The sequence below is a fragment of the Oculina patagonica genome, chromosome 14 (assembly GCF_052425735.1).
Source record: "Oculina patagonica isolate OP01 chromosome 14, crgOcupat, whole genome shotgun sequence".
Taxonomy (NCBI): domain Eukaryota; kingdom Metazoa; phylum Cnidaria; class Anthozoa; order Scleractinia; family Oculinidae; genus Oculina; species Oculina patagonica.
Window position 1 is genome coordinate 2,981,830 of NC_135771.1, and position 27,479 is coordinate 3,009,308.

Sequence of the window (27,479 nt, forward strand, 5' to 3'; positions counted from 1 at the left end):
ACATGCGCTTCACAACAGCACAATGCCGCGGCGCTTTAGAACATGAGTTCTTGAGTCTTGACTCCTGTTATTTTACCACAAAATGAATGAAAATTGGCTTTTACGACAAAAGGAATTTCTGAATACTGCATTGCAGTGTCTCGGTCGAAACAACAAAGGATTATCCGGAGAAAGTTGTTTTTGACGACCTGGAATTCTCTGGAAACGTGGATTCACTCGAAGTGCCGGTTTTGGGCAAACAAATTCAGGGCGACCAAATAGTAAGTTCCTTCGCCATTTGACGCAAACACGTATTTGTTCCATAACAAAGAACGTAAGGTATTTTTGTGATGCTACTTTGTATTTCAGAAAGGAGCTCCTTTGAAAGTTGATTTGAGCTAGGCGCTGTAAAATCCGATATGGAGAAGATGTTCACGCACGCTTCGCAACACGGGTAAGATTTCACTAATACAATAACATAATTTTGCGTGTTGCTGTTGTTTTTGTGTAAGAAAAAACTTTCAATGAATCGAACAGTGTTGTACAGAGCAGTCAGCCTTTCTCTTGCTCTACGGGGCCGATAAAACGATATTTAAAGTTTCCCTTTCATGTAGAAATATTTGCATCTTTTGTTTATTATAACAAAAACCTTGGCTACATTGCAGAAAACCTCGCAACTGAAGCTGTTCCGCGTAGCCACCGAATTGGCAACACCGTTCACGCAAACACTGGGAATAAAACATGCAAGAATTATTTTAATGTGTTCTTTAATCGCTGAATAATATTTTTTTAGAGATATACAAGATTATTTAAGTTTGTGAAATCTTTAATTGATTTTCGACTGCTTTAATTTTCTTAAGTTTATACTGCTATTGAGTGTGCGAGAATAGTGGGCAGAGCTACGTTCGTATTTCATTGCAGCAAGATAAAAAAAAAGTTTCACTGTATGACAAAATTATGCTGAATACTTACACTCCCGAGTAAGGATGAACAACGCTCCGGTTAAGCTGTTTACCAAGTTTTTAGTTGGCTTTCAATGAGTGGTAACACGCTAAAATAGAAGCAATATTAATACTTGTCGAAAAAAACATACCTACAACACAATTTGCTATACCAAACAGACTTGGTACAGAATTTGCTTTACCAAAAACAATTTTTTCGCAATTTATTACACCAAACAGATCTAGACTTGCTACGCACTTTGTTACAATAAACGGAACGGATTATCTTTGACATTCGCTTGTCCAAACATACTCGCAACCCAATCATGGCCAATTTGCCACACCAAACGCACTTGCAACGCAATTCAGTGCTACACCAAACGCACTTGCAACGTAATTTGCTACACCAAACGCACTTGCTACACAATTTGCTACACATTTGGCTACACCAAACAAATTTGCTACGCAATTTGCTACACAATTTTGCTACACCAAACAGACTTGCTACGCAATTTGCTACACCAAACGCACTTGCTACGCAATTTGCTACACCAAACAGACTTGCTACATAATTTGCTACACCAAACGAACTTGCTACACAATTTGCTACACCAAAAAGACCTGCTATTCAATTTGCTACACCAAACGCATTAGCTACACAATTTGCTACACCAAACGCGATTGCTACCCAATTTGCTACACCAGACGCACCAACTACGGTAAGCAATTTGCTGAATTTGCTACACCAAACGAACTTGCTATGCAATTTGATACACCGAAAGAACTTGCTACGCAATTTGCTACACCAAACAGACTTGCTGCGCAATTTGCTACACCAGACGCACCAACTATGCAATTTTCTACACCAAACGCATTTGCTACGCAATTTGCTATACCAAACGAACTTGCTATGCAATTTGCTACACCAAACGAACTTGCTACGCAATTTGCTACACCAAACAGACTTGCTTCGCAATTTGCTACACCAGACGCACCAACTACGCAATTTGCTACACCAAACGCACTTGCTACGCAATTTGCTACACCAAACAGACTTGCTTCGCAACTTGCTACAGCAAACGCACTTGCTACGCAATTTGCTACACCAAACAGACTTGCTTCGCAATTTGCTACACCAGACACACCAAGTACGCAATTTGCTACACCAAACGCACTTGCTACGCAATTTGCTACACCAAACGCACTTGCTACGCAATTTGCTACACCAAACAGACTTGCTTCGCAACTTGCTACACCAAACGCACTTGTTACACAATTTGCTACACCAAACAGACTTGCTACACAATTTGCTACACCCAACGGACTTGCTACACAATTTGCTACACCAAACAGGCTTGCTACGCAATTTGCTACACCAAACAGACATGCTTCGCAATTTACTACACCAAACAGACTTGCTTCGCAATTTGCTACACCAAACAGACTTGCTTCGCAATTTGCTACACCAAACGCACTTGCTACACAATTTGCTACACCAAACGTACTTGCAACATAATTTGCTACACCAAACGAACTTGCTACGCAATTTGCTACACCAAACGATCTTGCTAGGCAATTTGCTACGCCAAACGAAATTGCTACGCAACTTGCTACACCAAACCAACTTGCTACGCAACTTGCTACGCCAAACGAAACTTGTTACGCAATTTGCTACACCAAACGCACTTGCTACACAATTTGCTACACAAAACAGACTTGCTACAAAATTTGCTACACCAAACGGACGTGCTACACAATTTGCTACACCAAACAGGCTTGCTACGCAATTTGCTACACCAAACAGACTTGCTTCGCAATTTGCTAAACCAAACAGATTTGCTACGCAATTTGCTACAACAAACGCATTTGCTATGCAATTTGCTACACAAAACGCACTTGCTACACAATTTGCTACACCAAACGAACTTGCTACATAATTTGCTACACCAAACAGACTTGCTACACAATTTGCTACACCAATCAAACTTGCTACGCAATTTGCTACACCAAACGCACTTGCTACACAATTTGCTACACCAAAAAGACCTGCTATTCAATTTGCTACACCAAACGCATTAGCTACACAATTTGCTACACCAAACGCGATTGCTACCCAATTTGCTACACCAGACACACCAACTAAGCAATTTGCTGAATTTGCTACACCAAACGAACTTGCTATGCAATTTGATACACCGAAAGAACTTGCTACGCAATTTGCTACACCAAACAGACTTGCTGCGCAATTTGCTACACCAGACGCACCAACTATGCAATTTTCTACACCAAACGCATTTGCTACGCAATTTGCTATACCAAACGAACTTGCTATGCAATTTGCTACACCAAACGAACTTGCTACGCAATTTGCTACACCAAACAGACTTGCTTCGCAATTTGCTCCACCAGACGCACCAACTACGCAATTTGCTACACCAAACGCACTTGCTACGCAATTTGCTACACCAAACAGACTTGCTTCGCAACTTGCTACAGCAAACGCACTTGCTACGCAATTTGCTACACCAAACAGACTTGCTTCGCAATTTGCTACACCAGACACACCAAGTACGCAATTTGCTACACCAAACGCACTTGCTACGCAATTTGCTACACCAAACGCACTTGCTACGCAATTTGCTACACCAAACGCACTTGCTACGCAATTTGCTACACCAAACAGACTTGCTTCGCAACTTGCTACACCAAACGCACTTGTTACACAATTTGCTACACCAAACAGACTTGCTACACAATTTGCTACACCCAACGGACTTGCTACACAATTTGCTACACCAAACAGGCTTGCTACGCAATTTGCTACACCAAACAGACATGCTTCGCAATTTGCTACACCAAACAGACTTGCTTTGCAATTTGCTACACCAAACAGACTTGCTTCGCAATTTGCTACACCAAACGCACTTGCTACACAATTTGCTACACCAAACGTACTTGCAACATAATTTGCTACACCAAACGAACTTGCTACGCAATTTGCTACACCAAACGATCTTGCTAGGCAATTTGCTACGCCAAACGAAATTGCTACGCAACTTGCTACACCAAACCAACTTGCTACGCAACTTGCTACGCCAAACGAAACTTGTTACGCAATTTGCTACACCAAACGCACTTGCTACACAATTTGCTACACAAAACAGACTTGCTACAAAATTTGCTACACCAAACGGACGTGCTACACAATTTGCTACACCAAACAGGCTTGCTACGCAATTTGCTACACCAAACAGACTTGCTTCGCAATTTGCTACACCAAACAGATTTGCTACGCAATTTGCTACAACAAACGCATTTGCTATGCAATTTGCTACAAAAAACGCACTTGCTACACAATTTGCTACACCAAACGAACTTGCTACATAATTTGCTACACCAAACAGACTTGCCACACAATTTGCTACACCAATCAAACTTGCTACGCAATTTGCTACACCAAACGCACTTGCTACACAATTTACTACACCAAACAGACTTGCTATATAATTTGCTACACCAAACAGACTTGCTACACAATTTGCTACACCAAACAAACTTGCTACGCAATTCGCTACACCAAACGCATTTGCTACACAATTTGCTACACCAAACACACTTGCTACACAATTTGCTACACCAAACACACTTGCTACACAATTTGCTACACCAAGCGCGCTTGCTACCCAATTTGCTACACCAAACAGACTTGCTATATAATTTGCTACACCAAACAGACTTGCTATATAATTTGCTACACCAAACAGACTTGCTACACAATTTGCTACACCAAACATACTTGCTACGCAATTTGCTACAACAAACACATTTGCTACACAATTTGCTACACCCAACACACTTGCTACACAATTTGCTACACCAAACGCACTTGCTACACCATTTGCTACACCAAGCGCGCTTGCTACCCAATTTGCTACACCAAACAGACTTGCTATATAATGTGCTACACCAAACAAACCTGCTACACAATTTGCTACACAATTTGCCACACCAAACGCATTTGCTACACAATTGGCTACACCAAACACACTTGCTACACAATTTGCTACACCAAACGCACTTGCTACACAATTTGCTACCCCAAACGCACTTGCTATACAATTTGCTACACCAAATGCACTTGTTACGCAATTTGCTACACAAAACGAACTTGCTACACAATTTGCTACACCAAACGCGCTTGCTACCCAATTTGCTACACCAAACAGACTTGCTACGCAATTTGCTACACCAAACGCATTTGCTACACAATTTGGTACACCAAACAGACTTGCTACGCAATTTTCTACACCAAACGCATTTGCTACGCAATTTTCTACACCAAACGCATTTGCTACACAATTTGCTACACCAAACACACTTGCTTCACAATTTGCTACACCAAACGCACTTGCTACACAATTTGCTACACTAAACGCACCTGCTACGCAATTTGCTACACCAAACGCACTTGCTACGCAACTCGATACACCAAACGAACTTGATACGCAATTTTCTACACCAAACAGACTTGCTATGCAATTTTCTACACCAAACGAACTTGCTACGCAATTTGCTACACCAAACGGACTTGCTATGCAATTTGCTACACCAAACGAACTTTCTACGCAATTTGCTACACCAAACACACTTGCTACACAATTTGCTACATCAAACGCACTTGCTACACAATTTGATACACCAATCGCGCTTGCTACGCAATTTGGTACACCAAACGCATTTTGCTACACCAAACACACTTACTTCACAATTTGCTACACCAAACGCACTTGCTACAATATTTGCTACACCAAACGCACCTGCTACGCAATTTGCTACACCAAAGGCACTTGCTACGCACCTCGCTACACCAAGCGAACTTGATACGCAATTTGCTTCACCAAACAAACTAGCTATGCAATTTTCTACACCAAACAGACTTGCTACATAATTTGCTACACCAAACAGGCTTGCTACGCAATTTGCTACACCAAACAGACTTGCTACGAAATTTACTTCACCAAACGCATTTGCTACACAATTTGCCACACCAAACACACTTGCTACACAATTTGCTACATCAAACGCACTTGCTACACAATTTAATTTACTACACCAAACGCGCTTGCTACACCAAACAGACTTGCTACGCAATTTGCTACACGAAACTCACTTGCTACACAATTTGCTACACCAAACGAACTTGCTACATAATTTGCTACACCAAACGCATTTGCTACACAATTTGCTACACCAATCAAAATTGCTACACAATTTGCTACACCAAACGCACTTGTTACACAATTTACTACACCAAACAGACTTGCTATATAATTTGCTACACCAAACAGACTTGCTACACAATTTGCTACACCAAACAGACTTGCCACGCAATTTGCTACACCAAACGCATTTGCTACACAATTTGCTACACCAAGCGCGCTTTCTACCCAATTTGCTACACCAAACAGACTTGCTATATAATGTGCTACACCAAACAGACTTGCTACACAATTTGCTACACAATTTGCCACACCAAACGCATTTGCTACACAATTGGCGACACCAAACACACTTGCTACACAATTTGCTACACAATTTGCTACACCAAACGCGCTTGCTACCCAATTTGCTACACCAAACAGACTTGCTACGCAATTTGCTACACCAAACGCATTTAATTTGCTACACAATTTGCTACACCAATCGCATTTGCTACACAATTTGCTACACCAAACGAACTTGCTACGCAATTTGCCACGCTAAACGAACTTACTACGCATTTTGCTACACCAAACGAACTTGCTACGCAATTTGCCACACCAAACGAAGTTACTACGCAATTTGCCACACCAAACGAACTTGCTACGCATTTTGCTACACCAAACGAACTTACTACGCAATTTGCCACACCAAACGAACTTACTACGCAATTTGCCACACCAAACGAACTTGCTACGCATTTTGCCACACCAAACTAACTTGCTACGCATTTTGCCACACCAAACGAACTTGCTACGCATTTTGCTACACCAAACGAACTTACTATGCAATTTGCTACACCTAACGAACTTGCTAAGCAATTTGCTACACTAGACACACTTGCTACGCAATTTGCTACACCAGACACACTTGCTACGCAATTTGCTGCACCAAGCGCACTTGCTACGCAATTTGCTTTACCAAACGAACATGCTTCGCAATTTGCTACACCAAACGAACTTGCTACGCAATTTGCTACACCAAACGAACTTACTACGCAATTTGCTACACCTAACGAACTTGCTAAGCAATTTGCTACACTAGACACACTTGCTACGCAATTTGCTACATCAGACACACTTGCTACGCAATTTGCTGCACCAAGCGCACTTGCTACGCAATTTGCTTTACCAAACGAACATGCTTCGCAATTTGCTACACCAAACGAGTTGCTACGCAATTTGCTACACCAAACGAGCTTGCTACGCACTTTGCTACATGCACCAAACAGACTTGCTATGCAATTTGCTACACCAAACGAACTTGCTACGCAATTTGCTACACTAAGCGCACTTGCTACGCAATTTGCTACACCAAACGCACTTGCTACGCAATTTGCTTCAACAAACGAACATGTTAAACAATTTGCTACACGAAGTGCACTTACTACGCAATTTGCTACACCAAACGAACTTACTACGCAATTTGCTACACCAAACAGACTTGCTATGCAATTTGCTACACAAAACGAACTTGTTACGCAATTTGCAACACCAGACGCACTTGCTACGCAAATTGCTACACCAAACGAACTTGCTACGCAATTTGCTACACCAAGCGCACTTTCAGTACGCAATTTGCTTCACCAAGCGCACTTGCTACGCAATTTGCTTCACCAAACAGATTTGCTTCGCAATTTGCTACACCAAACGAACTTGCTACGCAGTTTGCTACACCAAACGAATTGGTTTTTTCCATTCTCCTATCCTTTTCGAAGCAAATTCGAAGCAGTTTCCTTACTCCCTTATGACAAAAGACCGCAGGGGCCAGTATACCTTGTCAACTCACAAGGCCAGAGAGTGCCGAGTAATTTCAGTCTTTACCACTACTGCATAGACAACAACATACAACCCACGGACAGTCTTTTTAAGGCTGAGTTGAAAGAGGGTCTGAATGGGGGTACCTCAATAACACTGAACACTTAATTTTTTGGCTCTGTAACATGAAACAGTTTAATTTAGGCATTTTAACACTAACAGTAAAAAATTCACTGTTACAGTAATTTTTCTCCAAAAAGAAACAAAATATTGATCATGCGTGTATATATATTGAACAATTAATTATTCCATGAGCACACGAGGGACCACAGTTGATTCTGTGCGTTAAGTTCATTATGTATTTGATACATCACGACCAACCTTTTAGTGTTATTTATAACTCTATAACAATGTTATCTATTTAACAATGACACGAGCATGAAAAAAGAAAAAATATGATTCCCCGACGGGAATCGAACCCATGGCCTCTCAGATACCGGTTGGCGCTCTAACCAACTGAGCTTCGAGAGACTCGTGGAGAGCCGGCCCATTTCCTAGGTTGATATGTGACAGGCCTCCTGCATACTGCTACGATTGCTGATCGTCGAGGACTCAGAATTTTTCTTTATCCCATGCTCGCGCGTGTCATGGTTGAACAATTCATCTTCATTATTTATCACCCAGCTTAAAAGTTACCATCTTTATTATTTACTAATGTTATTAATATCTATATATTATAATTGTTATTACTTAATTGCCTACCAAACAAATCGAAATGTTTTCCATATTTCAGGCTGAATTTGGTTTTCCAGGTTCTTATGCTGGGATTTTTCTATGAGTGCCAAAAGCAGTTTATCGGTTTCAAAGGTGTAAATTATGCGATAATAAACAATTGATGCATTATCTTCTATTTTTAGACACGAGGATTTCCGCTTGGATTGTTATATTTTGACCGAAAAAGACTCAGACAAAGACAGCTAAAAAGCGCCATGAAGACTCGTTGCGATGACGCCAAGTCAATACTGGAAGAGGTAGTTTCCCTTCTTCCGTCTGACAAAAGACCGCGGGGAACAGCACACCGTGTAAACGCAAAATGCCAGAAAGTACCGAGTACTTTCAGTCATCTACAGTATTGCATACAGAACAACATACAACCTAGCCGAGTCAAGGCAGCATAAGTAAAAAAGATCTTGAAGGTAAGCACATATTGAGTTCATTTTTAATTTCCGTTTTGTGACATACATAGCTTCATTGCTGTCTGTTTAGGAAATGGCTTATCCTGGGTCAAAATTGACCAGCGACGCAAACAAAGAAAAACTTCACAGACAAAGTTTTTACACCTAAATCAGATTGGAGGGGGGGGGGGGGGGGCAACGGTGCGAGTCTTTGTCTATCAAGCCGTTGCTAAGAAAGACGTAGCCCAAAGGTTTGATTTTTCCAGGATAACTTGCATGCTCAGAACGAACAAATCAGAAGCAAGGAGTGCGGCGTCACTTGCTCAGGACGCGCGCTAGGCTAAATTAATTAAAACTGGCTCGCTCAAATGACGAATTTCACTACGCGACCAAGCGCACGAATAATTGCAAGATAAAATTCTTTGCTAAAAATTCAATAAACAGCTACAAAATACTGGGAATAGTAAACGGATTGTAAATTGTGCTTTGGCCGATAGCTTTATGTAGACATTGACTGGAAAGCTTGGCTTTTTTAAAATTATTCCGATGACCCTGCTTTAGTACACGGTCACGTAGTTGAACTCGTCATCTGTGCGCGCGCGTTTTCAGAAGTGCTGCCAAATATGGTTATCCCCCAATTTCGGGAAAAAACTAGCGCATGCAGATGCAAGTTATCCTGGACTCTCTCTTTGCGCACCTGGGTTTAACCCCTATATAGGCCGGGCGGAAGAGAGAGTTCAGGAACTGGACTATGACTGCATGCGTGTGAAATGCTAAAAGTGGCGGATTTTGTGTTTGATGTTTATTTAGTTTGTTTGCTTGTTTGTTTTTATTTAGTATAATTCGCAAGCTTTACTTTTGCGAGACTGGTCACCGTTATATATCATTTTTAAATTGGTTGTTTTGATGTCCGGCGAACTTCAAAGGAGCAATCAAAATGCAAATAGCTATTGTGTTTTGTGCACGGTCAAGACCAAAATATGCGAACTAAACAAAGAACTTTGTCAATTAAGTTGTTCACTATGCCCTTAGCAACCATTCGATAGCTTTTGCGCACACTCGGTTGCCCTGCACCGCTATGACCATTTTTTTTGAGTCACCCCGTATAACAAAGGAAGTTTCCTCCCCCCCCCTCCCCCGACCGAAATAAACTGATTTAAATGCTGATAACCCCTTGGAAAATAAGGTTAAAGATTAAGGTTTTCTCATAGAATAGAAGATTTACCCAGTTATGCTGAAGCCTGAAGAAGCTTTTTATTCATTCAGGGCCGCTTAGGGACAAGCGAAGGTAATTATTTATTTGTGAGTTTAAGAAGACTCGATGTAGCTTTTTTAGCCTCTGGGTGGTGGTTTTAAAAATAAGATGTTCGCTCGGAAGCCAATGTTCGATTTTCACCAAACTACATCCTACTGATCACATAATATTATGATCACTGTTCAATTTTTTACTGGTTTCCTTGGGCCTCTTTACAAGAATGAATTTTGTTCTGTATCACGTGACAAAGTCGACCGGCTGGTGTATTCACGCGCGTGGTTTTCGCGCGTGATGATGGCGCTATTTTCGTGCAAATTAACGTGTTTTTGTGCCAAGGGACGGACCATTATTTTTTTGGAGGCGGGGGGGGGGGGGGGGGGGGATGAAAAATATTGAAAAAAATTGTTTGCAGGGCCTGGAAAGACAAAATAAATTGTTTGCAAACATGATATGTATAACAAAAAATAGTAAGAATTTCGAAAAAATGTTTGCAGAGACGCATAAACTAAAAAGAAAGTTTGCAGAGGAACATTTTTCATCCCCCCCTCCAAGAAAATAAAATCCGTCCCTAATGGCCACATCTGCAATTTTAATGAGCAATTTGACCATTCGGGCTGCTTTTAGTTAATACGTTTTTTCGCCGAGTCCAAACTGTGGCCTTCTTATCGGACAAGTGCGGTTTCGTCCCGGAACGAAATTTGTTTTGTGCTTACATGATACCAAAATTGATTATGATTTATTGATTATGAATTTGTCAAATTATAGTGGATTTACTACCTATAGATGACATTCAAAAACGTCTGTAAGAGCGTTGGTTTTCAATCAATAACAGCAGTAATCTTTAACCAAGGCCCGAGCCAAACATTGAACTTTACATGAGTCGAACCTAAGGCAAATGACCAAAAACAATAGGTTTTGCCAATTTGCATTAGGTTCGACTCATGTGAAGTTCGACGTTTGGAGTCCGTTTGGCCTGGGCCTAACTTCTTTTTGTTAAGATGTCTTTGTGTGTGACATTTTTTGTAAGCGACTTCAATTACGAGATCATTTAATTTGTAAGAACTGTCCTAAGACACATTAACAATTGACCGTCACAATCTCTTAACAAAGTTACACAATAACTCATGATCATTTTTGGTAAGATGTCTTTGAGGGTGACATTTTTTCGAACGGCTACGAATACGAAATATTTAATTAAAAAAAAGATTTGTGCTCAGACACCTGGAACTAAGCAGGGGGTGGGGAAGGAGGAATGTCTGGGAGACTGGGAAAAGGACAGTAAAGTGCAATGCTATTCTTTTTTTTACTAACAGCATTTTTTAATAAATAAAACTGTGCGATGAAAATAATAAACAAACGGGTAACGTAGATATAATGCCATTGTCATCTTAATTTGACTTTCAAAATCTATAATTTTATCTTTTTCAGAGTTCAAAAGAGCCCGATGAAAGCGAAGCTCTTAAAAAGGAAAACAAACAATTAAAACAACGATTAGAACAGAAAATCAGCGCCCTAAAGGAAAAAGACCAGAAAGTCAACACACTAAAGGCCAAATTTAAACGTTTGCAGCAAGTAAAGAGAAACGACGACAAGATCAGTTTGAAAAGAAAGCTGTCGCTGCAAAGGTACTGATTATAATGTTAATTATTATTTTAGAGGGAATTAAAATTATATTCGTAGAGGAAAAAACATCTTGGAGCTGCCTAATCTAAATACAGCTAACTTTGGATCTAAAGCCTCAGCTAAACTTTCAAACATTTTCGTCCAACATCATGTTGGAAGAGCATGTATGACCGTTTAGCCGCCTGTTTGATCTAGATCAAATATTTTCATCTAACATTTTACTTCACGCGCAAATATTTGATCGTTTAGCCATCTTTGCAAACAAAGCAAACCCGTGCGAGAAAAGGTAACCAATCAGAAACCGAATCTATGTGACGTCACGCCATAATTTCAGCAGTTATACGCACAAAGCGTTATGTGGACTAGTCTCCTACGCAGACGCTCTTTGGGCTAGTCACGCGTTTCCGCGTGACGAGCCCAAAGAACGTCTGCGTAGGAGGCTATATGTGGACTCACTTTGGTAGATATTTGTTCAAACATTGTTTGCTCGTTTAGCCACTCCATGTTGTGTGAGACAAACACCTTAAAAAAATACTAAAAAGGTTTCTTTCCTTCTCTTTCCTTCTCTTTCCTTCTCTTGCCTTCGTCCTCCTAGTCTTTTTCCTCGCTCTCCCCTACTACCTAAAACCTTAAACAGCCTAACGCGAATGCATATATTATAGCCGATTTAATGTTGATTTATCTTGTTTTTGTTTTTCGTGGAATTTTTGTAAGCACATATGACCACATAAAATGAAATTGTTGTATTTTTTGTTATTGTTAAAGGTTAAATAATCAGAAAAGGAGAGGGATGGCCTATGTGAAAGAACTGCAAAAAAAAACTCCAAGAAAAAGAGAATGAGTTAAAAAAGACCAGCGAAGAGCGCGCCTTGCTGGAGGAACAGCTCAGAGAAAATGTGACAGAAAACATCCCGTGGACCGCCACTAAAGATGAAATTCAAATCACAAACAAAGTTCTCGGTAGCGGCGCCTGGGGACGTGTGGTCGAGGGCAAATTTCGGGGCTCAAAAGTGGCGGTGAAGGAATTACATGACAATAATACAGTCCTCACATAACAGACTGTTGTTTGACAATGAAATTCAAGTGTTATCATTATTAAGGCATCCGTGCATTGTACAATTTTTGGCTGTGGCTGATCACCAGTGCAACAATCCATGGCTAGTTATGGAGTTTCTGGAAAAATCTTTGCCACAACTTGCCAGGCAAGAAAAATCGTTAAATAGTAGAATAACAAAAACAATTGGCCATGATGTGGCATGCTCCCTTAATTATCTGCACTGCCAACATCCAGTCGCTATTTTGCATCGTGACGTTAGTAGTGACAATGTACTAGTGTGGAGAGAAGGGGACAATTGGCGTGGTAAATTATGTGACTTTGGATCAGCCCAGTTTAGCAACCAGGAAATGTCAGTAAACCCGGGAAATCCTTTTTTCTCCGCTCCCGAGGCCAACACACCAAACCAGTCTCCAAAGGTAGGAAGCTTTCCTTTTGATTTGGATAAAACGTAAGTCTTGTTGAATGTGTGTAAATTATAAAGGCAGCGAAATTGTATATTGGTACAGGTACACGCTAAGCGAAATTATAAACGTTTCTTGAGAAAAAAAATCAGGCAGTAGATTAACCAACAAACTTTATATAAATCAACCTTGGAATAAGTTGCCACTAACATTCGGATTGAGACTGACAGTACAGGAGCCGTTGTAATAACCAATAGATTTTGTGAAATTAAGGGAATGGTTTTTTTTTTGGGGGGGGGGTGGGGGAAAAGAGGAGAGGGGGGGGGGGGGGGCTTGTAAATGGAGGGCAAGAAGTTTTCGCATCACTGATGGGGGGAGGGGGGGTTAAAAAGTTTGGTGGACAATCACCTAAATGAAGAGGGAAACTTCTCTGTAAATAAAACTCTGGCTAAGGTATAAAAACATGGAGAAATGACTGGTCAAATTGCTACTATTAGTTTACGTAACACTGTCCTGTCAATGTTTTTCATCAATCTATATATGTATCAATCTATCAATTACAGAACCTACGTGACTCGCCAGCGCACGTTTTCCCGCGCTGTGTGCCAGCAACATGTATTTTCTTCGAGTTTTGATTGGTTTACTGGATTGACTGTGTTCTTTGTGATTGGCCAGGGTAATTACTTTGGTTTTGGTTTTACGACACTCAATTGGAAAATGCTCTAAAATATGGTATTAATTTTCGTGTGTTTAAATTTCGCGCATCTTGGTTTAAGATAATCGCATAATAGTTATTGTCACAAGGTCTTAAAAATGGTAATAAGAGCAATTTTGCGTGTTTGGTTTAAGCTTCCGACGACTGAATTAACTGTCGAAGTTCACCGGCTGCAGTTACAAGCAAAGTCTTCCGCCAGTTAGTTAACCTGCGATCAGGCGTTCATTTTTCCCTTGCAAAGACGAGAGAGGGAGTGGTAAGTAGGGAGGGAGGGCATGATCTCAGGTTACCAGTTAGTCAGTGTTGTCAACACTAAGAAACTTTCTCAAAGACGACTTATAGGCAAGTCTATCTGTGACTCATGATCAATGGCAAAAAATTTAATTTCTTTGTCATCTTTTTTTCTCCCAAACAGATTGATGCCTACAGTTTTGGTGTTTTACTCTTTGAAATGGCGAGCAACCAACCTGCCAGTATCGAGGACAGATGGTTGGATCAAGACGCACCACCCCTCCCCACCAACATGCCCAAGCGAAAGAAGGGAATGAGGTTTGGGGAGGGGAGTGAGCGTCCCAGAAACCTAAATTGATCCAGATGGTTTTACATTTATAAAATGTGGCACAGAAATCTTAAGGACTTGGTGATCAAATGTCTCGAATCTGACCCTTTGGAACGCCCAACTATGACTAATTACGTGGTTGGTAAATTGGAGAGGATTATGGACCTCTTGAGTGAATTTATTCTGTAACGTCACCATAGCGAACTGGTGCCTTTTTTCGAAACACACGAAACTTGATAGTCTTATGTGTTTTAAAGCTATTTAAATCGGAATTCTTGATCATAGACAGTCAATTGAAGCTTTTATGATTTATTTTTAGTTTTATTAAATAGCTATTCGAGCGTCTTGCTAAAAATGTAGCATTTAGACTAACAACAAAATAAATTCTCCATATGGTCACAATTAATATAAACCATGTAAACGTTTGTGTCCAAGGTGTGCTTCGCATCAGCCAAACTAGGCTGAAACTGTTATTTTTGTCTTGATTCTGTGAGATTACCTGTGAAAAGGAAACAGGCCACGTTTTGATAGAGAGGATTTTATATCAAATAATCGAGACAGTGTTTCATCGGCTATCCAAACACCTCGAGTTTCGTCAAAAATACTCCGCTGGGATTTTAACCCATAACCTACGCGATACCGGTGCGTTGCTCTACCAACTGAGCTATGAAGCCTTGATACCTGCTCCCAACGTATTAAGGCTTCATACCTTAGTTGGAAGAGCAACGCTCCGGTATCGCGTAGGTCATGGCTTTAAATCCCGCTGTGGCCTTGAAATTTTTTTAGGCTTAAACACGCAATTGCTTAATTGCTACACACTGCAAGGATCATTTCATTGATTTACTTCTCAGTACTATTGTTACCATGGTTACTTGCGTGTTGGGAGGTTAGGGTCATATCCGTCAAGGAATGTGATTTGAAAACTTGTTGTTTCACACCACCGGGGAGGGGAACAACAAGCGGTAACCAGTCGACTTTATCGCAGTTATCAGCTGTATGCAGTCGAACACTTTGGTGATTCACTTGCCTAGTTCCTGTACGGCTTTTTTTCCAGGCCTTCACGGTATTACTGACGTCACTACTCGTTTCCATAGGCGTACGGGCCGGGGGGGACAGGGGGGCTGCAGCCCCCCCCCCAAATTTTGGGCAACACAGATTTTTTGGGAAGCAAGAGAAATTTGGGCAAAGCCACTTTTTAAGAAGTTTTTTTTTTCGAAGTTTTAACCTGAAGTCGGCGTGTTAAAGTGAAGGGGATCATTTGTTGATATACATATTTGTAAATTCTTTTACTGTTGGGCACTGTACTGCAAATCTCTGTCACAGTTAAACAACTGATAAAGATAGTTTCTCCACGTTGCTAAATTTTACAAAATCGACAGCGAGATTCTGGAAGCCGAGTAGAAAATGTGCGTGAGTTTTCGTAATGTGCGCGGAATAGGCAATATGACTGTTTTAGAAATGCAAAATGAGAGAATGATATATTTGCTAAGTTTTCAGCAGGGTTGTTTTCAGAGTTTCTTTACGTAGTTCATATCCATGCAGTGATACATCGTGTTCTGCTGAACGATCATTCAGTGCATTGCGCAGATTGAAAACTTACCGCTGCAGCACCTGATGGGGCAACAACGTGTCAGTAAGGCCAAGTTAAAAAACAAATGTTTTCGTCCCGCCCGTTTCATTTTTTTGGGCGGCCTCTCTTTGTTTATTATCTGTTTTTGGAAAAGTTAGAACGAACAAAAACCAACACTATTTACCTGTACTTTGTACGGAGTAAGGTATGGCTTTTGTCTGCCTTTTAATTCAAACTAAGGCCAAAACTTTAAATCGATCCTTGTTACGCTAGGTCCCTATTGGATAGGTCAATTACCTTGCACGATTTATTTTGTAAGTTCGCTTCTGGCCTGGAGAATTTGACGAGGGAGAAAAAACAAATCGATATTCGAACAACACACGTATCGCTACGACAAGATAATTAATAATAAAAAAATAACAAAAAAACGCGCCCGCCCGCTCTCTTTTTTTTTTATAGAAATCCGGACGAGAACCATTTGTTTTTTTTTTACTTGGCCTAAATTATTACGTGTAATCGCACTTATTAGCATTTAATGGTATATTCAAACTTTGTAGTCAACAATAACATGGACCGGATTGTTGATATCTTCGGCCGTCGAAATGGTAGAGGCAGTTATTTCTTTTAACGTGTTTTATGAGCTCATATCATAGATTCTTATGTAAGCATTTTTCACTTCATTTGTAAGCCTATGTTAGTGCATCGTATGACCCTCGTTTCGAAAAAATTTGGGCAACTTGCGAGAATTTTTTGGGCAAATATCTCACCGCCCCCCCCTGGCAAAAAATTGCCCGTACGCCTATGCTCGTTTCGGCGACGTATCCGGGACGAACGGATTACGTGACCCGAAACGAGTTGACCGCGACGAAAATAGAGGCCTAGGAACTAGGCAAGTGATTCGCATCACAATTGATTACACCTTGAGTGAAACGATAAATAATGGTAATAGGACTGAGTGGAGTCCAATTCGGTCTGTAATCATACGAGTGATAAACAAAATCGGACGACCGCGAAGCGGGAGTCCGATTTGTTTAATCACGAGTATGATTACAGACAGAATTGGACGACACGAAGTCCTGTTACCAATTAATCAAAACTATGACAAAATTTGAGAAACAAACTAACCTTTAGTCAAATGGTTTAACGTTTTTATAAAAACTGAAAAACATAACAGTTTACTCAACAAAATGCACAACAACAGCGCGCGCAAAATGACGCGTACTGTCCAATAACACAGGCATGACGCGTAAACTGTCCTATTACACTGTCCAATTACAAGCATGACGCGTACACTGCCCTATTAGTGCTCAAATCGGGCTGCTGATAACCAATCACCGATCGAGAATTTTGTTATAGTTTTGATTATACTTTATTATTATCGTACTTTAATGCGATAAACAACAACAACGTTTTTCATGATAGGAAGCTTTAGTTGGTCAAACAACTGAAAACGATGCACACTTCAGCTTACGCGTGCAATAAAAAAACTAAAAGATGTATTTATACTTGGTAAGCTTAGTTAAGTGCTACCCTCGTTTAAGCTAGCTGAGCGTTTGATGTGGGTCCTGAAAGGCTTGGGGGGGGGGGGGGGGTATAAAATCCCATCTCCCAGCCAACTGTTTTCCGATTTTCCAAATCCCATTCCCAGTTCTATTGTTTACTCTTTCCTCCGCAGAGACCTCTTTCGTGTTTCGTACGGGCTGGGAAATCGGGGAGGCGAAAATAAGCGCGCGAAGCCTGGAGAGAATCGAAACGAAAGCGCGCGGGGGACACTGGGAAGGGCGTCCTCCGCGCTCCCCCTATTTTTCATTTTTGGTGTTTTTTGCCTTCCACCACTGAAGGAGCTTCTGGGGATCGGTCCCACTGACCTAAATCCAATTTTCCTCGTAATAATTTGCCCCAATATAATCCTAGTTCCCATTTTACCCCTTCGGGCCCCTCATTAATGTTCGAACGATCGAGTGATCAATCGATTGACTGCTCGATTGAATGATTGATGGATTGATTGATAAGTTAAAGTATCAGGACAAAATAAACAACAGTAAACGCGGAGTAGGTGATTGGAAACAGCAGTCGTGCCCCCCGGTCTATTATGACACCCCAGTTTTGATTCGTGTCAGTACAAGCAGTTGGTGTTGGTTTTTCCGGGGGGTCAGTGTCTTCGGATCTCTCCACTTCTCGGAAAATGTACTCTGATGACTTGTTTTCTGTTTGATCGTAGATGGAAGACATTACAAGGCTGTGAATTCCTTTGTTGAAATCTTTTCCAGGTGTCTCTGAAGTTTGGTTCTGAAGAAAAGAAAAGTAAATAAACATCGTGTCGAGGATAAACTACACGTAAAAATAGCCTTGAAACGTTCCTTTGGTGGCAAACTCTTAATGATCGCTGGAAGTTTATTAATTATGGATGCACCATGATAATAAAAAGACTTTTTGCGACATGTAAATGTCATTTAGAAAGTATATTGTCAGTTTAGCTTGAAAGAGGTAAGAGGTAATGATAGGGACTCGAACTCTGATGGCGCGCTTTGGAGACGGTTACGCACGCGATGGCAGGATAACGTGTGCGCTGGCTTAAAACTAGAGCCTTATTTTCGACTCTTGCGCTTAAAGTGTCCAGTAGTCAAACAGAAGCAACCATCTTGAAAATATCTTTGGGCATAATTACCTTGTCAACTTGTTGGTGATTCACCAGTTCTTGTTTCTCCTTTTTCAGAACCGACCAACCGCTTGCCTTGTACACTATTGCAGACTCAACCAGGGCCAAGAAGATGAAACCAAACGACACAATCACGTACAGCTCAGCAGCTTTCATGTAACTGACCTTCGGCATACCCTGACCGCTAAACTCTAATAGAAAAATCTCCGTCAAGACTGTTGTTATACCCAGGCCTGCGCGGTCACCCACGGCCGTTTGGCACATCCAGAACTGGAGCCAGGAAGCGATCGTACATGAAATGCAGGGTAGGTAGAACCCCAGGATGAAGTGCTGTAGACGACGTCTTATTTGGAATTCGGCCACAGCTGCCGTATGGGTTCCTAGGGTAAAAAGTAAAGAACTTTTTTTCCGCAAATACTCTTTTTCCAACGACACGCAAACTGCGGTGATTAAAACATGATAAAAAATGGATATGATAGAAAAAATGAAAATTGAAAAAAAAGCAATCACAAGAAGCCTTATTAATCTGCACGTTAAGTTCTTATTTGTAATATATAGTAACACTTATGGTTACTTTTCAGGTTCGGCCGGCCTTGCCAATATGACCCCGTGCATCCCTTGATGTTAAGTCCGTTCCAAATTTATGGGACAGCTTATCATTGTGGGACTTTACTAACAGTTTATATAGAAGAAAGCAAATAAGATTATTGACATTCCCCTTAAACACAGGCTATCCCCAGTGTTTAATCAGGTTGCTCCATCAAGTTGTCATTACATTGTCATTACCCATTACAATCTTTGGTTTCATATTTGTGAGAGTATAGCCGTCCCCGGCTAGGACTTCAACCTAGAAGATCAACCTCGATCCCAGGGCCTCTCTCTCCTGCCCCCTAGAGAGATACCCTGGGAACGAGGTGAGGGTCTTGTTTTTTTTTTTTTTTTTTTTTATGCTAGAAGATGTGTTGTTTCACTTGCAGGGAAATGTGTTTTGTCGGAAAATTGTTTGCTGGAACTGAAATGTTTTTTTTCTATCAACTATTAAGCTGTTGAGACACTATGATTGGAGCCTCTTAGTTGGCATCCCCAACACTGAAGGTGGAATTGGGGAGGTGGTGGCATATTTTAGTGTTTCTCCCTTTACCCCCACTCCACCCGCTTCTTACTTGCTGAAGGTGAAAAGTCCTACCTCCTGTCACACCCCGGGGGAGGGGGTACTCCCATAAATCTCGGATAGGGGTGTACCGCCAAGGTTCTTAAACCCTGACCCTATTCAAGGATAAAGAATGCGAAAATTGTTACCCTTTTTAAGGCACAAAACCAAAAAATGACACCCTATTCAAGGGGAGGAGAATCGTTCCGTGAAGACCCAAATAACGGCTAACCGCGCACGGCAAGACACAAATCTTTATAAAATCGCTTTACTAATACCTGAACAGAAAATTCAGTTTTAAGATGCCTTTTTTTCCGTTTAGCTGGGCGTTCATTTTAGCTAATAGCATTTAGGTACCCTATCTAAGGATCACACCGGGAACACATTGCCAAAAGGAGCAAAAGTGATACCCTATTTAAGGACCGAGAACCTCAAAAACCATACCCTATCGGGCGGCACATACCTATATAGGCCACATATGGGAGTACCCCCCCCGGGGTGTCACACCTACTGCGTCACATTATGTTTGTTTGCCTTTTTCAAGTCCGGAGAGGACCTCGCTGGAAAACTAACTCCTGTACTCGATTCTCTCCGCTCTCTCAATTCTTTGCCTTCTATACTTTCTAATCATGATCAGTTTCCATCCCTTCAAGAATTATCATACAAGTATATGGAACTATTTTATAAACAAACACCTCACCATCCCCTTCCCCACCCAACGTTAATCAGCCGAAAGGGGAGCTAAATGGAGATATCGCTACTTTGACTGTGAAGGGGTATTAACGATGGTTTCGAAGGCCAGAAAAAAACAAAGTGGCTATGAGCCACGGAACTTGGAAAACTAATTATGAAACTTGTTGTTTGTTATGTAGTTAACACATTTCCTGTTGCAATTGATTACTAACAAATTGGGTGCTCCTCCTTATATTGAATGTTGCCTGCCCTCATATACTCAATGTTGACTTCTTTTTATTATAATCACAATTTGTAGCAGATACCTGAGGTACCTGTGATGTAAGCTGTAGATTCCAATCTGTGAGTTTCTTTTTCCACGTAAAACTCCGTCATATCATGTTCCCTCAATGAGACTTTTATCCATTTATACTGCACTTGACTGTCATCGTAACTGTCTGAAAGAAAAATGAAATATTTCATTCAGTGGTGTTCATCGTATGAACGTAATAACAGTTTGCAAGAACAAACTGCTCTATTTTATTTTTTAGTTGTCCATTACCAATATGGCTACGTAACTTTCCCCGGGGGGGGGGGGGTTACTCCCTATAATGGCCTATACGGGGAGGCTCCGCCCGAAAGGGGTACCTTTTTCAGGCTTCAGGTATATAAAAGGGTAGGGATTTCACAAGTTTAGGTATATGAAAGGGTATGGAAATCCGCCATTTAGGTTATTTTAAAGGGCCTTTAATAAATATATTTCGAACAGACGCACTTTATGGCTGTATTATTTTAATTTATAAAGCGCAACATGAAAATGACAAGAAAACGTCCTGTTCTAAGTCTATGCCAAGTCTTTTAGGTATATGAAAGGGGTACCTTTTTTCAGTAAAGGGTATACGAAAGGGGTACAATTTCTGTGAAAGTGGTATATAAAAGGGTAAGGGGTAAGAGCTTGGGGCGGAGCCTCCCCGTATAAAACTATTTTGAGTGCCCCCCCCCCCCCCCGGGCAATATGGCTACGTAACTTTCACAGCTGGTCGTGAATATAACATGGATGACACCACGCATATTCGCGTCACATTACATTTAAAAAACTCAACGTATGTATGTTGATGAAAAGAGCTTTCGGCTAACCTTCGTAGCGTCCTTATACCTTGCAGTTTTATATTTAAGAAAGACCACGAGAAAATTGTATTGAAATTAATTTACTGATCTTTTTATATATTGTTTGTTACAAAACAAAAATACTGTATACACCTAGTTCCAGTAACGTTGTCATAGAAAAAAAAAGAAAAATGAAAAAGGACAAATAGGAATTAATTAGGCATTACAGCTGGCATTCCAACGATACTTTTTAAAACCGCCCGATGAAACGACCTCAAAACGCCTTAAAATACAAATACACATCAATCAATTTATCTTTTAACACGACTAATTGGCATGCACGAGAGGGAGGGAACTGGGAAGATGGGACGAGAGGGAGACGGCCGGGGACCAAGAGAGATGGATGGAGGACGCGTCCCTCAGGACGCCGTGGGACCCGCAGGTGATCACTGGAGCCAGAGACTGCCACATCGAAGAGGACCGAGAGAAAATGGCAGGCCGTTTAGAACATGGCTAATTTTTGTACAGATATAAATTCCTGTAAATGCTGCCAGCTGCGATGATAGACCTTATTTATTCCTAGTTGGCTTTTTAAAATTCTTTTTAACATGACAACGTCATTGCAATTAGGTGTGCATTAGTGAATCAGTTTGATCACTGTCAAGTGGACATCTTACTCGTTACGAGGGGCCCCCGGGGGTACTCAAAAAGTTTATACGGGCCAGGTTCCGTCCCGAGCTCTTACCCCTCACCCTTTTATATTGTACCCATTTCGTACGCTTTTTACTGAAAAAAGGTACCCCTTTCGTATAATTAAAAGACATGGCATAGACTTAGAACGGGACGTTTTCTTGTCGTCTTCATGTAGCGCATAATAAATTGAAATAATACAGGCATAAATTGCGTCTGTTTGAACTATTTTAAGTAAAGGCCCTTTTAAATACCTAAATGACAGATTTCCATACCCTTTCAAAATACCTGAACTCGTGAAATCCCTACCCTTTTATATACCTGAAGCCTGAAAAAGGTACCCCTTCGGGCGGAGCCTCCCCGTTGAGCCATTATAGGGATTACCCCCCCCCCCCCCACCCCCGGTACGAGCGATTGCCAACAAAAACATCAACAACAGTGAATGATACATTGTTTGTACATACAAGCAGCTATTTGTAGTCTCAAGGTCTGAACATCCATTGGATAACTTTTGAAGTCCATGTGACTTGTGAGGGTTGCTTTAATCCTTGAAAAAGAACGGACTGCCTTGTAAAAGTGTAATATTCTATTGTAAGGAGGGTTTCCCAAAAGAGGGTGGTGATTATCAAAAACTGAAATTAAATATATTTTTCAAGTTTTGTTAACTACATGAAATCAGGCCATTTATTGTTGGGTTTTCTGGCTTGCTGTGACCTAGGCTGTTTTCAAGCTTCTCGAAACCCAACATGACGTTGATTTGATACAATGTAGCGTTAGAAAAATCACGTTGCTTGTTGACTGTTTGATGCTCATTTGACATCCACTTGACTGATTGATTGTTTGATTGATTGATTGATTGATTGATTGATTGATTGATTGATTACTTACTTATTTATTTATTTTTTTATCAGCAAGTGATTGGTAGATAGATGAATAGATTATTCTACTGATTAATTAATCGCCCATAAGAATGGTCTAAACGAGTAAATTGGGAACTTGGATTTTGGCATATTTTCACTGAGAAAATGGGAATCACAAATAAAACTGAGAATGGGATTTGGAAAACCGCGAAAACAATGGGCTGGGAAATGGGACCTGGGCAACATTTGGGCTGGGAAATGGGATTTTATACTCTCCTCCCCCCCTCCCCCCCCCCCCCTCCTTCAGGACCCTCATATTACAATCAGGGAATGAGTCATACAAACCACTCTGAGAAGAAAATTGTTCCGTCCCCGAAGAGATAAGCCGTTCTTGTCTTGTCATCTACATCGTGCTTTCTGGAGTTTTCTATCAGAGTATCAGGATACCACATTTTCTTTAACATGTCGTGCTTAAGTCTGACAAACCATGATTGATTGCCGTATGCAAGTCTTGGATCCTTCCAGTTTTCCTTTAGTATCAGCTCAACCTTGTATTCCTTGAAAAAGATACAGGGAAACGTGAAATGTCTGCAAGTCATCGCTTTTTATACATGCACTCAAGTTGAGTTCCACTCTGGTTTTTGGTAAAGTTGTAGTTCTAGGCACAAACAGTATTGTTCTGACTTAGGGCCCAGTATTTGATTTTTAGATTTCAATATTCTCACAATACTAGTTGCAAATGCACTGTTCTAAATTTTCAGGTCATGTCATTTTAACTCAACCCGTGAAATACATGATTCAAGATTAGTTGTAAAATTTGTAGGGCTGGAGTAGATGATGGTCATAAGTGAATCACCCACAGTATACACACAACGGAAAATCAAGGACAATATTCTCATCACCTGTGTGGCTCACAATGTATTGGTATGGTAAGGAGAAACAAGATGTTGATAAAAAAAGGTTTACGTTTACATGGAGCAGTCACAAGGATCTTACCATTTGATCTTCTCTAATATCGTGAAAAGAGTCAATGACAGCATAAAGTGCAATTGGAACCGGTTTCTCTGAAAACAAAGAATATAATAATGATGATGATGATGATGATGGTGATGATAAAGATGATGATGATGATGATGATGATGATGATGATGATGATGATGATGATGATGATGATGATAATGATGAAGACTTTAAATCAAGGAAGTTCATATGGTAGAGAGGATTTGACCACTCGTCAAAAAATAACTCTCTTACTCGAAGTTTTGAATTAATCCTTTTATTGTGAAAGTGCTTACCTCTATAAAAAGGCCTAACTCGATTGTCGTATCCTTTGAATATGTTATCAAGAATGATTGTTTTGTTGGGCGCTTCAATCCGTCCAGCGAAAAGCTCTTCTACGTCTTTTGCGCTAAGATTCAATGGTAAAACTCTATCAGTCTCTCCCTTTTAGGTCTTTAAAACTGTTTACTATTGCTAATGATTTTTTTTTTAACCTTTACTTAGTTATGATCGAGAACGTTTTAGTGGCACGTCACTGAGACAATATCTCCTAATTGTATTATAAATTTCTTAATTCTCATCACCTGTCTGCTTGACAATTTAGTGATATTGTAAGGAGAAGTCACAATGGTATGCAAATTTTAAGGGCCCAATACCAATAAAAGTTCTATTAGCAACAATTAATTTAAATCTTTCTTCGGAAATAAGAACCTATTAAGAACCTGAACAGCCAAAGTCTGTCTTACTTTTGTACTACCATGTAAGAACCTGTTTAGGTTAGCCTGGAAAAGTAGGATCTTACTCATGGGTTCTTACTCTATCGTACTTACTCGAGCTCGATTAAGCGCTGCGGTGCTCTCGATATATCTTAAAACTTTAAGTATTTCGGTTACGGCTTGTTCTTCTAACAATGATTACATTTGTAAATGGTAACAAGCAAATGCCAACAACAATTTCAACATGCTTTTTAAAGCATGACAATAATGACATTTAAAAATGTCATTATTTTCTCTTGATGTCATCCACTGAAGAGCAAAGGAACAGATATGGAAAAAGGAAAAAGATGCTGATAATATAATAAAGAAAAAGATAATTTGTGCCGGTTCGCCAGGTTGGGGTTCGATTGTATTGATTGTTGGTGTGTTTTTTTTTTTTTGGCTTTTGTGCTTATGCAAAGTTTTACTTATAAAAATTCTATTATGACAAGATTAAAAAACGCTGTTTATTTATTAATGACAAAAAAACCCTTGATGATCAAAAATTGTGCTTTTTTGCTTTTGTGCTAATGGGTCCTAATGGACTTTTGGAACACTAATGCAAATTTCATTTTGAAAAGAAAAAGAAAATGGTCCCTCTTTGTAGCCATAAACACAAAAGTTCTTGATTAAACTTTCGCCAGTGGTTTGCCTACTTCGCCGGGGCTGTTCAGTGTTATCAATTTCTGTTTGTTAAATTAACCAAAGCTAACAATGCGCTGGTTGCAAACTTTGGCAGTTTGCCACACGTACAATAGTCACGAAAACAAAAAACTCTGGCACTCGAGGTAAAGTTCACGATACATATGGACAACTTCGACCAAGTCGTAATACATGTATTTTTTTGGCTGGATACACATTGGTGGTTACGCGCAAGCTCAAATAATACTGAAAATGTCATAACATATTAAGCTTTTGTCTCAAACTTTGTCCGAATCATCAGGGTTAAAAACATTGTCAAATATATCACAAACGATGTTTACTTCTCGGTCAGGCCCCTTGCTGGAAGGCATCACGTTTCGCCTAAAAACACATCCTTTAAGCAAATAAAAACATTGAATGCAATAAACTACAGGAGTTTTGATAAAAAATTAATTTGTTACACTGAAAGTAGCCATCCTTTTATTAAGGGTAGGAAATAACGCAATAGGATTTAAATTATTCTGGTACTTGATTTTTGTCCAACTTTAATAAATATTATACATGGCGGAGAATAAACGCTCAATGACAACGCCTGATGTCATGTATAAATGCTTCTTAAAATATTACAGAAACTTACAAATGACACGTTTAAAAGATGCTTTCGTTTGGAGACGAAGGAGAAACAATGATTCAGGGACGGAAATAAAAAAATTATACATCGTTTAAGGACATAACGATATTTACAGGAAAACGATAAGGCCGGCAAGTTCAGAGATTGAAAGATGAAGCAACAAAATTTAATGTTTACGTGTATTTCTTACAGAATCCTTAATCGACTGATTTCAATGTAGTGGTTAAGATCGATTAACGGATGAAAACAAACAAAATTATTGAAAACCTTTGCTTGGTGCTTGCCAGAATTGAAGTGGTAACATTATTTAATTTTGGTCCCTTTACCAGCCTCATATAAATTAAACACTCAACGTAACTTTTAAAGAGGCTTCTTGGTTAACGATAAGGTATGATAAAATTGACAAAATTCGTTGTTAGGGCTTGTAGCCAAAAACAGTACAAAATCTTTTTTTAGCAGACCGAACTACGAAGGTAAATTTAAAAACATCATGCACAGAATTTAGAAATAACATACTCTTGTTTGCTTACCTATTTTCTTTAGGTTTTTCACTAGCAACGAAGAGAAAAGATATCTGTAACAAAACAAACACTAGAACCAAACGATTTGTCATTTTCCGGTCCGAATCTTTTTAAGCCAACGGCAGCTCGTTCGTGTTCGTGAGTCATCGATGGGCTGGATGAAGCTAGCTATGAATGTGTTAAATTCTCGATTTAACAGCTTACATTTGTGTTAATTATTCATGCCGACAGCATTACGCCTGAAGAAAACCACCTGCACTAATGTTATTCCCCTGTCATTGCTGATGTTTAAAACAAACGGTTTATATTATTTTGCAAACAAAAATTCAATGTCATTATCAGATTGGAACTGTTAATTTTAATCAGGCCTCAAAGTGTTAGAAACCTAAAATAATCTTTCTAACATAGAAAAACATCAACAGAGTAAAATCGAGGATGGTCGTGACCGACGAAGATTAAGACGGATTAAAAATGACAAACTTGAAAAACAAATTGCCATTTT

General features: G+C 40.0%; 1 protein-coding gene and 1 pseudogene across 3 annotated transcripts; one reads left to right on the forward strand and one right to left on the reverse strand.

Annotated features, from left to right (window-relative positions):
* Window positions 1-8,925: 8,925 nt before the first annotated feature.
* On the forward strand, window positions 8,926-14,751 carry LOC144639068 (putative serine/threonine-protein kinase DDB_G0281745; annotated as a pseudogene). Its single transcript, XR_013568059.1, has 4 exons — window positions 8,926-8,967; window positions 11,795-11,938; window positions 12,796-13,462; window positions 14,578-14,751. The product of XR_013568059.1 is annotated as a putative serine/threonine-protein kinase DDB_G0281745 (transcript).
* A 3,229-nt stretch (window positions 14,752-17,980) lies between these two features.
* Window positions 17,981-27,166, reverse strand: LOC144638195 (gamma-aminobutyric acid receptor subunit gamma-1-like). Of its 2 annotated transcripts, none has more exons than XM_078497402.1 (8): window positions 26,987-27,166; window positions 24,725-24,837; window positions 24,426-24,493; window positions 23,775-23,986; window positions 23,034-23,116; window positions 21,108-21,230; window positions 18,960-19,330; window positions 17,981-18,580 (listed from the first exon to the last, which is right to left on the reverse strand). In XM_078497402.1, the coding sequence occupies exons 1-8, from the start codon at window positions 27,067-27,069 to the stop codon at window positions 18,305-18,307; spliced, it is 1,329 nt and encodes a 442-aa protein (XP_078353528.1). In that variant the 5' UTR covers window positions 27,070-27,166; the 3' UTR covers window positions 17,981-18,304. The 2 variants fall into 2 exon arrangements, with proteins under 2 accessions (XP_078353528.1, XP_078353527.1); XM_078497401.1 differs by having other exon boundaries at window positions 21,099-21,230.
* Between the last annotated feature and the right edge of the window lie 313 nt (window positions 27,167-27,479).

Coding starts and splice junctions, on each gene's coding strand:
- LOC144638195 (XM_078497401.1), bottom strand. CDS start 27,069: ATGACAAATCGTTTGGTTCTAGTGTTTGTTTTGTTACAGATATCTTTT. Junction 23,987..24,425: donor ATATTAGAGAAGATCAAATG/GTAAGATCCTTG, acceptor ATCTTTTTCAAG/GAATACAAGGTTGAGCTGAT. Junction 23,117..23,774: donor ACAATTTTCTTCTCAGAGTG/GTTTGTATGACT, acceptor TTCTTTTTCAAG/GATTAAAGCAACCCTCACAA.